We start from the raw sequence: 16,420 nt of genomic DNA, 5'->3' as shown, positions 1-16,420 counted from the left end.
TGACCGCTTGCTTTCAAAACACAAAATGCTGACATAATACGGACAAAAAATCCAAAAAGTCTACTGTAAAGAAGCATTGTAAGTAAATCTGAAAACTGGACACTCAAATTGTCTGATATGTGACCCTGGACCTGGTCTTAAAGGAACACTCCACTATTTTAGAAAATAGGCTCATTTTTTCCGACTCCCCTAGAGTTAAAGAGTTGAGTTTCACCGTTTTCGAATCCATTCAGCCGATCTCCGGGTCTGGCGTTAGCACTTTTAGCTGTAGCTTAGCATAGATCATTGAATCTGATTAGACCGTTAGCATCTCGTTCAAAAATGACCAAAGAGTTTCGCAATTATATTACGCAGCACATGAAAATAGTCCCCAGCACGCTCCCTGTGCAAGCAGGTGGTCACGTTGGTTATGTTGACGGAAGTTAGCCTATTTTCAGGCGCTGTGTAATATCATTGCGCCTGCTGCACCCATGGTACGGCAGCAAAGTTCCTTGATTATTACGCCGGAATGAGAGTATAGTTCCTAGCCTTATCTGCCGAGAAAATCGCAACTTTTCATTTTCCGTCGGTCTTAGTACACGATGTAACTACAGAAGAGTCAAGTTTTAAATAGGAAAAATATAGAAACTCTTTGGTCATTTTTGAACGAGATGCTAACGGTCTAATCAGATTCAATGATCTATGCTAAGCTAAGCTAAAAGTGCTACCGCCAGACCCGGAGATCGGCTGAATGGATTCGAAAACGGTAAAACTCAACTGTTTAACTCTAGAGGAGTTGGAAAACTAGCCTATTTTCAAAAATAGTGGAGTGTTCCTTTAAGTGTAAATTTTTCAAAATTGAGATGTATGCATCATCTGAAAGCTGAATGAATAAGCTTTCCATTGATGTATGGTTTGTTAGGATAGAACAATATTTGAAAATCTGGAATCTGAGGGTGCAAAAAAATCTAAATATTGAGAAAATCATCTTTAAAGTTGTTCAAATGAAGTTCTTAGCAATGCATATTACTAATCAAAAATTAAGTTTTGATATATTTTACGGTAGGACATTTATTAAATATCTTTATGGAACATGATCTTTACTTAATATCCTAATGATTTTTGGCATAAAAGAGAAATGTATAATTGTGACCCATACAATGTATTGTTGGCTATTGCTACAAATATCCCCCAGCGACTTAACACTGCTTTTGTGCTCAAATTTATGAGATAATTGTGGTGACTTTGTGACTAAACACGTAATTGGTTTGGAATACTGTATTTTTTGTTATAATGCAATATGTATTTGGTTGTATTTGGAGTTAGCATATATGATCTGTAAAAAGAATCAGTGAGACAGGGATCTCACATTGAATATATTCTAGTTTTTATGTTCGTTTCCTGTGAAAATAAATGTTATTTAATGGAAAAACGTTCCTGAAACATTAAAAAGGTATCTATAACTCACTCATCTTGCACATGTGATTCATCCAGGGTTATTATAGTTACCTAAAACTAGAGAGAAGCAAAGTGACATTTCTCATTTTCATTTCATTTAACTTGATGTACTAAACAACAAAAACTAAAATTTATAAATATATATATATATATATATAAATAATAATAATAATAATAAAAACTACATCATTTAAACATTTTTAAAAAACTAATAAAATGACAAAAACACTCCACAAAATTACTAAAACAAATTTAAATTAAAATGGAAATTACAACAATAAAACTAATTCAAGACATAAAACAAACTTTAATAGAATCTCAGTTATACAAAAAAATAATAAAACAATGGATTTGACAGATTGTCAAAAGAATAATGACTCATTTTTTGTTTGATTTCTGTCAAAGAATAAGCACTGTAGTCATAAAGTATTTGCTTGGTTGTTTCTAAAACTCACTTGAATTTAATATATGGTGCCTTTAAAGCTGGTCTGAAACAAGTTTAGCAGAAGTATAAAAGCTTTATACAAAAATGCCGTGTGTGAATCAACAATTTTATTGGGCAGCGAGGCAGCAAACCAGCTGCTTTCTGTGTTTACTTTCTAAAACTGAATCTCTTAAAACATCAATATTCTCAGAAAATCCTATCTTCTAAGTTCATATAACAGCAACAGGTCTGTCCGGTTGGCAGTTGTCTCAACTAGTCTGTTATGGATATTCATGTTCCATATTAACTGGACATAGTTCATAAAATGAGACTTTCTGGTATTTAGAATTATAAGATGGCCAAATTACAGCTTTTAGTTGTGATATAGAGAGGGATTGTGTTTTTATGCCCAACAGAGAAGCCTACAGACTATAAAACGATATGGTTTACAAATGAAATTTATTCCCTCAAGATCAGTAATTCTGATAGCCACTGGCCCATGAAAGATCAATCAACTGAGAGGAACAGACCAATCAATACTCACCGAGCACAAGGGAACAACATAAAAATAGAATAAGAGGGTCTCAGAGTTTCGATTCTGTCAATTACTGTCCTGTCTGTCTTTGAATGTCCCAAAAGCCACTAGTATTATATCCGCAATTCAATATTGAATTCCTGTCTCTGCGCTAAATGATTTATCTAAAGACATCATGCTGCATTAGGGGTTTTATTTCAAGCAGATGGCTTTTAGCTTTAAAGCTTCAGCATGTCAACTGATGGACTGGAGTGCTGTGGATTATTGTGATGTTTTTATCAGCTGTTTGGACTCTCATTCTGACGGCACCCATTCACTGCAGAGCATCCATTGCTGAGACACTGATGCAATGCTACATTTCTCTAAATCTGATGAAGAAACAAACTCATCCTAATCTTGGATGGCCTGAGGGGGAGTAAATAAATAAATTTAAAGAGATCTTTAAGCTTTAAAGGGGTCATAGGATGCTACATGCACTTTTACAAGTAGTTTGAACTGAAATGTGTGTTTGCAGTGTGTGTACACAACCACCCTATAATGATAAAAATCCACCCAGTGTTTTTTAAAAATCTGGTTAAATTTTTTCCTTTCTCAAATCGAGCCGATCTCAGATGCCGGTCTGTGTGACGTCACACAGACAGGCCCCTCCCACGATAGTTTGATTGACAGTAGTGTTTCAGCACAGACTGGACTCGTGTCTCACCTTAGCTCCGCCCTGAGTGACGTCACACTGTCAGGCCCCTCCCACGATAGTTTGATTGACAGTAGTGTTTCCTGTGCACCTTCTATATATGTTATTATTTAAAAGCTGCTTGTGATGGGCTTTGGTTCATCATGTGACTTTCTCATCACCTCCTGCATTTGGTGGTTATCAGTGTATTACAAAGCTACAAAACAGATTTCAGTACTTCAATAGGTTAGTATATTAACATTTATATCAGTTAATAAAATCACGGTATTTAACTGTAAATTTAAGTTAAAACCGTAAAATCAAAAACACTGCAACCGTATTTTTTACAGTAAAATTCCGGCAACCACAGCTGCCGTTTTTTTACCGTAAATTTTTTTTAAGTGTTTTTTTTGCTTTTCTCAAACCATCAGCGTATTCTGACAGCTCTGATCGGATAGATTTATGTGGCCTTGGCACTGGAGTGTGTGTATTTTTCAGACAACTTTTTGTCTTTCTGGAAATGCTTAACGATCTTCTTTTTATCCTTTTTTTAAGAAAAAAAAATAGAATGTCTGTTTGAAAATGAAGAGTTTATTTGCAAAAACAGATAACTCTGTTTTTTTACATTTCCAAAAATCATGTTTTTTATTATGTTATCATGTATTTATTGTGTTAGTTAGATGTTTTTATTTAAAGTTATTTTTTAACCTAGTCAAAATTAACTGGAAAATTTAAGATTAACTGGAATGCACAATGAAAAAAACATGATTTTTGAGAATTGTTAAAAACGGAGTTATCTGTTTTGCAAATGAACTCTTCAAATATAGTTTTAATGTTGTGCACCTGTAGTGGATAAATCCTGAACAAATGCCTAATGCCTTTTTAATAAAGTATTTACTATATTTCTAATAAACACAATGTTATAATAACCAACGAAAAAATTTGACCAGTTGCCATTAGTTTTTTTTCTTGCCAATAACATTTACATTTAGTCATTTAGCAGACGCTTTTATCCAAAGCGACTTACAATTGGGGGATACATAAAGCGATTCTTCTTAAAGAGGCAAACAGACACAAGAAGTGCTTGTAATACCAAGTTCTTAGACATTGTTCAAATAAGTACAAGCTAGAAAGAGAAGGAATTAATAAAGAGAGATCTTTTTTTTTATTTTTTTATGATGAAGTAGCTTCGAAAGAGAACTACATTTGAATAATTACCTGTTTTGCTGTTTCGTTTTTTTCTTGCAAACAGACACAAGAAGTGCTTGTAATACCAAGTTCTTAGACATTGTTCAAATAAGTACAAGCTAGAAAGAGAAGGAATTAATAAAGAGAGATCTTTTTTTTTAATTTTTTTATGATGAAGTAGCTTCGAAAGAGAACTACATTTGAATAATTACCTGTTTTGCTGTTTCGTTTTTTTCTCGCTTTTTATCCATTTCCATTTGTTGTTGCTTTATTGCCTCCTGTTTTTCTTTGGCTTTCATTCTAACGACTTCACTTTTTTTCTCTTTCCAGGCATCATAAGAGGCCTTTGCATCTGCAATTTTAGCAAGCTTGTCCTAGAAGTGAAATGACAAACATTTAATAAATCACACCAGGATTGTGGCGACTAAAGAATTCAAATGTGCATTAAACATTACTTCTTGCACTTTCTCCTCTTTTAATTTCTCTTCCTGCTTTTTTGCGCTCCTTGTTATTTTTAAAGTTCCTTCTTTCTTTTTTAGCCATTCCTTTTAAGAAAGAAAAAAATTATTCGAACACATTTTAGATGCATTAAAAGGGTCTAAAAATCATTGGCGAGTCTCTAGACACCTGGTACACAGCAGCTCTTAGTGAATCTGCTGCTTCTGGAACCCGTTGGCTCTCCTCTGTCCTCTGGTCCAAAATCTTCAGCGCTCCCAGGTATTTCGACTCTGCTTTATAAGAGCTCTTGTGTTTTCTGGAACTGGATGACCGAGAGCTTGAAGGTCTAATGTCCAGAAGATGTTGTTCACTATCGATGAGTTTCAATGTTTGGTGCATGCTTCTGAGTTAAAAGTGCATTAAATAATGTTTTACTGATTAAAGCATTAAAAACCTACAGATATGATTACAATGATGAACATGCATATCAGTGTGTGACCAAGTGAAAACTGTTTTATTATATGATTAATATGTGCCTCCAAGAAGGCAAGATAAAAAAAATAGCTTGAGAAATAATTAAAAGAAGTGTTTAGAAATGCATAAACTTGTTGAGATAATGATTTTACACCTTTAAAATAAGATTTCAGAAGTCCATCGTGCACATATACAGCATGAGGTATTAAACAAATTCACTGACCTGTCTGCTGATCTTTCAAGGTCAAGGGCACCCTGCAAACTCTCCTGCTTGGACAAGTGCATGAAGACAGATTTACTTAAGAATTACAGTAGCATTTACAATTTGACATGGCACGTAAATGACCTTGATTTGTTGGGTACTGCTTCCTTTAGTAACATGTCGTACAATGCTGAAACAGATGCCTTTTTTTTAGAAAACCATCAGAACAAGATCTTTTCACCTGACTTGCATGCTTTTCTTCAAAGGATGTTGAATAATTTCTCTCTTTGCTCTCTTCTGAGGCAGCTGCAATGAAAATTGCATATTTAAAATGATTAATAACTACAGTACTTAACTATAATTTACTTTAAATGATTACATGTCAGGTCACAGATGACCAATACCAATTTACCAAAATGCAATGTCATTACTACAGAGTCTCTGAGCATGGTTTCCGCACATACCGCTGCCTACAGCGTCTGGAGCCTCAGACATTATCTCTGCTGGTGAACAACTCTCTGGCATGACCTGGTCTTCATCTGGATCCTGCAGTAATCATGTGGTCGAAAAACAAAGCAAGGGTCTTTCAAACCATCGCCTTGATTTAGACCTGATCAGCTTGTGAGATATTAACTAGCACTAGACAATAACAACAGATTCTACACTCTTAAAAACAAAGGTTTCAAAACGGGTTTCGCAGCAACGCCATAGACACTGTAAATCATTTTGGGCTCCTCAAAGAACGATTTTTTCTTAGTTTGAAGAATATTTGTGAGACTGGAGCACAAAAGCAGTGTTAAGTCGCTGGGGTATATGGGTCAAAATTATAGATTTTTCTTTTATGCCAAAAATCATTAGGATATTAAGTAAAGATCATGTTCCATGAAGATATTTAGTAAATCTCCTACCGTAAAATATATTAAAACTTAATGTTTGATTAGTAATATGCATTGCTAAGAACTTCATTTGAACAACTTTAAAGATGATTTTCTCAATATTTAGATGTTTTTGCACCCTCAGATTCCAGATTTTCAAATATTGTGCTATCCTAACAAACCATGCATCAATGGAAAGCTTATTTATTCAGTGTTCAGATGATGCATAAATCTCAATTTCAAAAAATGGACCCTTATGACTGGTTTTGTGCTCCAGGGTCACAATTTAGAATCTTTTGTGCAATGGAAAGTTTCCATGGATGTTAAAACCTTAATAAATGTGAAAGCATACAAATGGGTCGACTAAATTCATACTTGCAATTGAAAAATGTAACATCTCTAAGCTTTAGCATTTACAGCATTTAAATGGGTTTCTGCTGACACTTTTTTATTTCCATTATCAAGCCGTTCTCACCAGAACACTGTCACATGCAGAGGTTTGACTCTTCTCAGAAGAGAGGGCTATAGACATAGAAGACGTGGCTGTTCTGCTGTAGGCAGGCGTCTCTGCTGATGTTTTCTCTTCTAACTGACGAAAGTCACACATATTCACTGTCCTCTGTCTGGGTTTGGGTCTGGGTGACATGTCTTGAGTAGGACAACCTGTTTACATTAAAGAAAGTGTATTTTAATTGTTAGTTTCTGACATTTCTTAAGCTAATTGTATAGTGGCTGGTGCATACAAATACAGACGACTCTAGGACTGGATTGTAATTGCAGTGATTAATATGTTTCTAGCATGTTGTGTGTTTGGCAACAGTTCTTTTAACCCTAAATTATGCAATGTGTAGCTTTTCATTTCTCAAACAACCGTGTCGGAAGACGTAACCATGAACATATTCCAGGATGTCAATGTCAAGATTCATCAGAGTCCTGAGCACCTTTAGCTTTGATTGTATTGTGCATTAATTGTGGCATTGTTTTGATAAAGTCATGCACAGTGTTGGGGGTAATGCATTACAAGTAACGCGAGTTACGTAATCAGATTACTTTTTTCAGGTAACTAGTAAAGTAACACATTACTTTTTAATTTACAAGAGAATATCGGAGTTACTTTTTCAAATACGTAACGCAAGTTACTTTTTTTTTTCAAATTTATTGACTGACAGCTCTCCTGTCGCCATGTTGAGAGAAATCAGAAGATGTTACTGTAGCTCTAAAATAAATATGAATCTGCATTAATTCATCTCACTCACAAAAAACAAACAAAAACAAACAGATTCAGTATTCCTCAAAATGAATAAAAATAACGCAACTCAGAATATAGTTGTTTAAGCAACTTAATTATAATTGGTTTACAAACATTTGAAACATTATGCACTTTTTTTTTTCACAGATAGTAATGTTATCTTATGCTTTGAATAAACGTGCATTAGTAATATTTTTCTTCGATGCGCCCTCTTGTGGCCTCAGGAGAGAAGCCAAAAGCTAACTGAAATTATGCATTTTAAATTCAAATATAATTAGAATTTTGATAATATTCAAGTACAAAATTCGAATTTAGTTTTTCAGCCATTTTGACAGCCCTACAGAGTTTAAGCAAACATTTATAATACAAAAACACAGGCAGTGTTGGGGGTAACGCATTACAAGTAACGCGAGTTATGTAATCGGATTACTTTTTTTCAAGTAACTAGTAAAGTAACACATTACTTTTTAATTTACAAGAGAATATCGGAGTTACTTTTTCAAATACGTAACGCAAGTTACTTTGTTTCCAATGTATTGACTGACAGCTCTCCTGTCGCCATGCTGAGAGAAATCAGATGTTACTGTAGCTCTAAAATAAATATGAATCTGCATTAATTCATCTCACTCACAAAAAACAAACAAAAACAAACAGATTCAGTATTCCTCAAAATGAATAAAAATAACGCAACTCAGAATATGACGCAAACCTGCAATAATTAAATGTTAAACAACACAAATATGCTTTATGTATTTAATCCCGTTCTATTTGCTTCTGAGCTTCGATGATCCAGTTCAAGCGTACTAATAAGCACACATTACTCTAGACGAACATCTGTGTGTCTTTGTTTATTGCTGAAGTGTGTTCTTCTGCATTCTACTGTACTTTCCCTTCCGCCTGAGGCTTATTCATTTCACTTCTGGGGTGAAAAGGCTTTTATATTTGCCAGAAATATAATTTTTTATTTTAAAAACAAACAAGCAAGCCCTGTCCAGATTTAACAAGTAACGTAACGCATTACTTTCCATAAAACGTAACTAAGTAACGTAATTCGTTACTTTTTTATGGAGTAACACAATATTGTAATGCATTACTTTTAAAAGTAACTTTCCCCAACACTGGTCATGCAACATGACAGTATTTATTTCCATAAAGAGTTGCATTGATGTTTAGCTGAGATCTTGTATTGACACTGGGAGAGTCGAACAGCTCAGGACTCTGTGGTGCCTTTTCTTACATGAAGATTATTCCTCATGCTCACTGAATTCACAATTTGAGCCTGATGAATCTTGGCATCGTCATCCTGGGATATGTTCATGAGTACACAGATGTTTGAGAAATAAAAAGCTACACATTGCATCACATTGCAATAATGATCCAATCCTAGACTCTTCAGTATTTTGCTTATTTAAATCCAAATGGCCAGGCAGTGTACAAACACAGACAGTAGTGTTATTAGTGTTATCTTGCAAAGATGGCAGACCTTAAACAATAGCATAGATGCAAAGACTGCCCTGACCTGTGGAGAGTTTTGGTTTAACGCTTCTCTCCCTGGGTTGAGGAACGGGTGGTTCACTATCTTCACCAATCCTTTGGTTGTCCTCATGTTTTTCTGAAGGCAATGGCTCTGGACAGGATTCCCATTGGCTGTTCTCAGAGTTTAGTAGCAGTGGAGATTCTGTCAGGCTCTTCCTCACCACAGATTCGGTCTGGTTCCTCGAATGCATGACTGATTTGGACTGCTCGTAAGGTAACGCGGACTCTGGTAGGAACTTGTCAGATAGAGAGGAAAAAGGGGAATCCGGGGACTGCGGATTGTAAGAATTGCTTTGCGAATGGACAGAACTACGCTGGTCACCTTCACTTTTCATGGAGTTCAGCTGTTCGGAGTTCACAGGCGAGCTGGTCCTTTTGGTTTTCAGAAAAGATACTTTTTTGGGTTTGACATTTTCCTCTTCATCACCCGAAAGCTTGAAATCGTTGATTTTGCCTTTGGTCTTCCCAGCTTTAAATCTCGCCTTCTTCTGTTTTTGCATCTTAAGGAGTTCGTTGAGTATGTCTGCTGAATTCAAGTGTTTAAAGGTAAAGAACACAGTGGCAAAACTGAAGTGCATGCATACAAATCATGTTATATAAGAGGATAAACAAGCTGATTCAGGGTAAGGTCAGTGGCATGAGTATCATCAGTATACCATGCAGTGAAGATGTTTTAAACAAGCATGACACTGTAAAACCAACCATCATCATCATCAACTTTACCATCTTCATCATCATCATCATCAAAGTCATCAGAGTAGCTATGCCTGTTGGCTCTAGCAGACACAGCTGTCTTCAGCTCATCCTGAAATTGAAGAACATGCACGTGTCATAGAGAGTATTTTTGCGGCTCACTGCGATTTGAGACAATCTAAAGAAATGCTTTACTTTGTAGCACGCTAATGATTTGATACAATACCTGAAAAGTTGTTCTTCTGGATGTTTTAGGGCTTTTCGTGTAAGCAAGCGTTGTAGAAAAAGGCTCATCATCCATCGTATCGACTGTTTAAATGCGATCATTCATTAATATGCAAACATGCATGCTGGTTTTAGATATAGCATGTAATCATCAGACGTTCAAACGATTAAAAGCTCATCATGGACGCCATTCGTTTACGTGAGTTACCAAAGCAACTACCGAATAGAATCTACTACGGCGAAGGCAAAGCGCGGTGACGCTGCTGTATGGCAAGCGCTTTATACATTGAATGCCACAAGCTTTACCGGTTCATTCAAATCTTAAAAACGGAGGAACTCATCCAGTTGAAGACGGATGTAAAACCTTTGGATCACACACAGCTTTTCTCCATCTCTGTGAAACATGAAAACAGAGCATACAGATGCTTGACGGATAAGTTGTCAAGTATGGAAGGCCGTTTCTGCCACTCAATAAAAAAGAAAAAGGGAATTGTGACTTTTTTTTCTCTCGCAACTGCGAGTTTATATCTCACAATTCTGGCTTTATTTCTCAGAATTGCGCCCTTATATCTCGCAATTCTGACTCTTTTTTTCTCGCAATTGCGAGTTTATATCTAACAATTCTTACTTTATTGTGGCTCTTTATCTCACAATTCTGAGATATTCAGCTGTTATTTGATCTTGTGGACTGCGTGTAAACACCCATTACGTCAAATAGCTTAGTCAGGACAGGGCACATTAAGCAGATTCTGAATGTAAACAACTGTATAAACACACATATAAAATCATATTGAATTAAATAATCCTTACGTATTTCAATTAAATAATTGATTAAGGATTGTTCAGTTATTCAATTAAAGTACGTCAGGATTATTCAATTCAATTTGATGGCATTTTACTATTAATTAAATTGCGTAAGTCTTAAAAAAGGCTTTGTGTGTGTGTGTGTGTGTGTGTGTGTTTGCACAAAAATAAATTGCATTTGTGTATTTAGACAAATGTTCCAAGCATTTTATCTGTCACACAATCTTTGTCATGACTGGGCCAATTTCTGAGTATATAACTGAAAATATAGTACCCTATCTACCCACCAGGGGGAGGTAGACATCGTAAAATGTTCCTGTAAGGAAATAAACGTCAGCATCTATGTGAGCTACTTGATCAATGGAAAAAAGAGGGGACAGCAGAATTAACATTCTATGTTTTGATTGTATTGTTATGTTTCAGTGTTCTTTTAATCATTGAAATACAGCAGAAGTTACCATAATGAAAAGACATTTTAAGAAAACTGTCTTTTCTTGCAGTTGTAAATGTCAGTCAGTAAACTCTTTTGTTTTATTGTAAGAAAAGATCCATAGAAAAAATTATAATGTCCTTGCAAAAAAAAAAAAAATTACACATACATTTCCGTTAAATCAACACGAAATCATGTTAACACTGTACATTGGGCCTTTTACGTACTTTTCTTAGAGTGTATGTTTATTTGTCACACACACACACACACACACACACACACACACACACACACACACACACACACACACACACACACACACACACACACACAAAGTAAAGTTTCTCTTCCTGTACCTTTGTCAACAACCTGCAAGCAGCACAAATGTCTTCTTAATAAGATCTTGACCTCTGCATGACACTATCTATTTCTCCATCACAATCCTTATTTTTTTCTTTCCTGTTCTTGTCCTGCTGTGTTTGTTTTTTCATGAAGAAGTGTCTGTGATATTACTGGCACCGCTCTCATCAGCTGTGTTTGGACAGCAGCTGTTTAGATCACTTCCATGAACTGTATGTGTTGGTAATACTTCATAATGACTTCCATTAATACGTCATTAACATTATTCATTCGTGTCTATTTAGAACATTCTTACCCAAGACAACTATAGACTAGAATCATGCATACAAATTTATCTGGAATTTATTGAAAAAAATTATTATTTCAACCTGTTTATTTTTTATTGTATGCATTGTATAATCACACTTTATTTTAAGGTCCAGTTCTCACTATTAACTCTGACTCTAGCCTCAATAAACTCCTAATGTGCTGCTTGTTAATAGTTAGTGAGCTAGTTGTTAAGTTTAGGTATGCGGTTTAGGATTAAGGGATCTAAAATATGCTCATGCAGAATAAGGCATTAATATGTGCTTTATAAGTACTGATAAACAGACAATATTCTAGTAACATGCATGCTAATGAGCAACTAGTTAATCGTGAGAATTAGTCCCTAAACTAAAGTGTTACCTATTGCATCTAGTCTGAGTGTGTTGTATGTCTGCTATATATCATATATATATGATAAAATAACTGTTAGATAAAATTATTTTAGTTTGAAAAAAAAATGCTTATTAACATTTTTTTGTATGAAGATGTATATTATTTTACAGCTTTGTTGCTATGACAATGTCTTGTATGCCATAAACTAAACATAAAATGATGAGATCAATGACACCTTTTTTAACAGAATAATGAATATAAGTGTCTTTTTAAATTCTAAACTTCACATTTCTTCTGTTAAATCCCCCCAAAATCAGCCCCATTTACTTGCATTATCCTTGATTTTTCCTTTTCTACAAAGTCAAAATAATTTTTTGTACTCTCAGAAAAAAAGTACGAAAGCTGTCACTTTTTCAAAAGGTACATGTTTGTACCTAAAGGGTCCATATTGGTATCTTAAAGGTACATATTAGTACCTAAAAGGTGACAACTTTTGTACCTTTTTGTTTTTTCTGAGAGTGTGTGGTATTCAACATTATGTCAAAAATGCTGTTGATTGAGCTTTTATATTAAACCAGAATATTCCTTCAGCCTTGCCACTAATTCGTACTAAAATGCTTAGAGAATGACTGAGTATTGCTGTTCTGTTATCCTTTTACACGGAGAGTAAAGTGCATATGCAGGGGATATTAGAATATTGTAATATTGCACTTTTCAGTTTCCTTTTTTAAGCGGCATATATGTTTGCATATTTTAATTAAACTAGTAAAATGACTTGAAAGAATAATGTGCATAAAATAACCTGCTACAAAAGTTCTGCTGACCTCAGGTCTGTGTTGGTGCTACCTGCCATGCTCTTTCAGGGAAACAAATATGAAAATGAAATTAAACATAATCAAGCAATAGCAGCGTGAACCAGAACCAGCCAAACACCAGCCATACATTTTAACATCAAGTTCATCAATACATTCATGTCTGAAGGAGGTGCATGCTATAGTTGTCAGGGTTAAAAGACCTGCTTATGTCAGTGTAACCAATAGGTTTTATTAAGTTACTTTTCACAGTTAAATCTTGTAAAGTTTTAAATGCACCCGCTGTGTGTGCTACAACAAATGCAGAGGTTCTTATTAAGAGGAAGAGACTTTTTAAATCTCTGCGGTTTGTTTGAGTTGTAAGCTGCTTGCTGGTTTGTGTCAAACAGAAAAAGAGGGATGATGGAAGATGCCTTGGAGCACCAAACAAAGCCTGGATGTTTTTTTGTCAATGAAATATAAAGCTATAAATAATACTGGTCCTGGAGATGGAGAGAGTAAAAAATTGGATGCATAAAGTGGAATTTAGTATGTCAACGATACAACTATTAAAACAATTAGTTTTTCCGGTGTTTCATTTGTAGTCTGCTTTAACGTAGCGTTGCGTATTTTGAAGGTGTGCTTATTTTATTTCCTAAATGCTGTAAGTTCTGTGCATGCAGAGAGAAAACATGCCTGCCATAAATAATAAAAGGTAATTTGTATCATGTGACATTTTTATCATATTTATCATAACTGTTTGCTTGGCCAGTGTCTTGTATTTTTTTTGTTTTCTCAATATTTTTTCATTTTAATTCTTCTCTTTATTACTTTTCTGTTGCAGGCTGTTGAAAATAACTGAAATAATTTGATTAAACGATATGGACCTATAATGCGGTTGGCAGACCTAGAACTGCTCCAAAAGCTGTGCATTTACTGAAAAATAATTGCACACCTTAGAACATTTGTTGACCAATCAGAATCATGCATTCAGCAGCCTCGTGGTATAAAACATGAAGTGTCTTCAATAAATGAAGTAATCAGCTGCATTAAAATAGCCATGCTCAAAATACCAGATTCAAGTTTTCTCTTTCTATATTTGATATAAACTAAAACTTAATTTTAGTTTGTGTCATATCAACACATCTATTAAAATCCCAGTGGAACCTGGACTGTAAAACATCAAAGATAAGAAGAAGATATTAAGTTGTTAATTAAATTGGAATGTTTATGCATGCATGCGTTCCTGAGAGAGTAGGCCTCAAAGTATTAAAGAGATCATCACATTGCAGCAGATAATTAGTGATTAGCATGTCTGACCTTTATATAAATGTATAGTGATTGGTGTGAACAGGCATGTAATATAAAGTTTTGATATATTTTGATACATTATAAGCACAGCTATAGCAATGAAGACAAAAGAAATGATATCGCTGGAATCAGATTTGACGTTAAAATCATTGACAGCCAATCAGAATCAACCTGACTTAACCATTTAATGTGGCAGATGGCAAAACTTCAGTGTGCGTATAGTAAACAAACTTATTGTTCATTGGTGTGGACGTTAATTATCGTTATAGGTCGAAATGGCCAAAAGAAATCACGATAAGATTTTTCATATCAGTCGAAATCGATAATTATCACGATACATGTCAAATCTTTATTTCTTTCAAGTTTAAAGGCAGAGTTTTGAAAGTTGTCGAAAGCAGATTGTGGTTTTAAACGACTCTTTATGGTCAGAACATGACAAACACTTCATATATATATATTCCATTACTCCTTTAATATATTTAATACATGGGTACATTAATAATATCATAAAATTGGATATGAATATCCCACATTTCTGCCACAATACCATGGTGCAGTTAGTGTTACTACAGTAAATCCATGGTAAATGATGGCAATTTGTAGATTGAAAAACGCTGTCTCATCAGGCGCTAAACTAGTTTAAATCACCGTGTCTGTGTTATGGAATTTAAAAATCTGTTTTGTAAGTCTCTCACCTTTAAAGGTTAAAGTGGACGTTTTTATTTATTTATCAAGAAACATTCTGTTCTCTGGTGCATCATCACGTTTTTGTTCCTAACCCTGATATCATCACAGAGACGTCTATTGGACGTTTCCTATCAGATGTCAAGAAGATGTCTTTAAGATGTTTATGATTCAGTATGCATGTAAAACTGACATCTTACAGACGTCTATCAGAGGTTTGTACACAGCAGATGCTTTCCAGATCTTTGACAGACCGCTTGCAGACGTGTGTGTATAAGAGCATTCAGCTGACAAATGTAATGTTCTCTCTAAATACACAAAACTGATAAACACAAGTATTTTTCTGCTCCATATGGCACCTCACGGTTTGCTGGACAAACACTCGTCGTATTTGTGCTCCTAGAGACAGCTGTGTCCACACATAGACACAGACCATCATGTTTTTTTTCTCTCCTGATGTGCCGCCGTGGATGCTATTTAGCTGTGTAGTTGTCACTCTCCATGTGGTTCCCTTTGCCCTTCTCCTCCGAGTAAACACGGCATCAGTGCTCCAGTCTTAAAAGGTCTGGTCATAGGCTGTTTATCGTGGCTGCCTTTTAAGAGCAGAGGCTGGCAGCCGTGGGCCTTTTTCTGTAAACACATGACGTGGGGTTGTAACATGGTGAAACGAAACTGTGATAAATCCCTCTTCTATAGATGTAAATATGCCATGGCACAGTTACACTGTAAAAGGGGGAATTAGCTAATGCGGGCTTTGGTTTATGTTTAAAATATATTGCAAACTCATATATGGTGCTTACATGTAGCTGATTTGTTAGGGGGAAATGTGTGGTAAAGTAAGCATCATCTGATATATAGATTTTCCTCTTCACTGCTTAGCACATTCTTCCATACTGAGCTCAGGATGACCATATTAGGAGGCAAATGCAACAATGTGGTTTATTCCTTTTCTGTTTCAACTTTGCTTAATTTATTAGAAAAACACTACATGCTGATTTGTGAATTGCTTAAACACGATGAAGGTGTCATTTATTTGAGCTGGTCTTAAAATAAATTCTGAAAAAAAAAAAAACGGCATATAGGTTACAATTTGTTATCATCTAATTTGATTTTATTCAAGTCAACAATATTATTTAAAGGGATAGTTCACCCCAAAAATTTAAATTCTGTCATTATACTCACTCTCAAGTTGTTCCAAACCTGTATGAGTTTCTGCCTTCTGTTGTGCACATACGAAGATATTTAAAGAATGTTGGTAACCAAATAGTTGACGGTAGCCATTGACTTCCATAGTATTTTGCTGTGTTTGGACAGCAGCTGTTTAGATCACTTCCATGAACTGTATGTGTTGGTAATACTTCATAATGACTTCCATTAATACGTCATTAACATTATTCATTCGTGTCTATTTAGAACATTCTTACCCAAGACAACTATAGACTAGAATCATGCATA

At 35.0% G+C, this 16,420-nt stretch overlaps 1 protein-coding gene across 1 annotated transcript; it reads right to left on the bottom strand.

Annotated features, from left to right (window-relative positions):
* Positions 1 to 3,526: 3,526 nt before the first annotated feature.
* On the bottom strand, positions 3,527 to 10,155 carry map9 (microtubule-associated protein 9). The gene is made up of 11 exons (XM_016289579.1): positions 9,948 to 10,155; positions 9,731 to 9,833; positions 9,012 to 9,554; positions 6,719 to 6,906; positions 5,833 to 5,914; positions 5,610 to 5,674; positions 5,390 to 5,433; positions 4,882 to 5,095; positions 4,710 to 4,799; positions 4,467 to 4,628; positions 3,527 to 3,610 (listed from the first exon to the last, which is right to left on the bottom strand). The coding sequence occupies exons 1-11, from the start codon at positions 10,020 to 10,022 to the stop codon at positions 3,527 to 3,529; spliced, it is 1,650 nt and encodes a 549-aa protein (XP_016145065.1). The 5' UTR covers positions 10,023 to 10,155.
* Between the last annotated feature and the right edge of the window lie 6,265 nt (positions 10,156 to 16,420).

The sequence above is a fragment of the Sinocyclocheilus grahami genome, unplaced genomic scaffold, assembly GCF_001515645.1.
Source record: "Sinocyclocheilus grahami isolate Dianchi unplaced genomic scaffold, SAMN03320097.WGS_v1.1 scaffold249.1, whole genome shotgun sequence".
Taxonomy (NCBI): Eukaryota; Metazoa; Chordata; class Actinopteri; order Cypriniformes; family Cyprinidae; genus Sinocyclocheilus; species Sinocyclocheilus grahami.
The sequence above is the reverse complement of the archived record's forward strand: the minus strand, read 5'-3'. Positions and strand labels throughout refer to the sequence as shown.

Bases quoted from the DNA above. Each gene is read 5' to 3' on its own strand.
- map9 (XM_016289579.1), bottom strand. From the start codon at position 10,022: ATGGATGATGAGCCTTTTTCTACAACGCTTGCTTACACGAAAAGCCCT. The intron at 5,096-5,389 runs GTCAGTGAATTT...CTTTTAACTCAG, and splicing joins CTTGAAAGATCAGCAGACAG to AAGCATGCACCAAACATTGA. The intron at 4,629-4,709 runs GTAATGTTTAAT...TTTCACTTCTAG, and splicing joins AAGAGGAGAAAGTGCAAGAA to GACAAGCTTGCTAAAATTGC.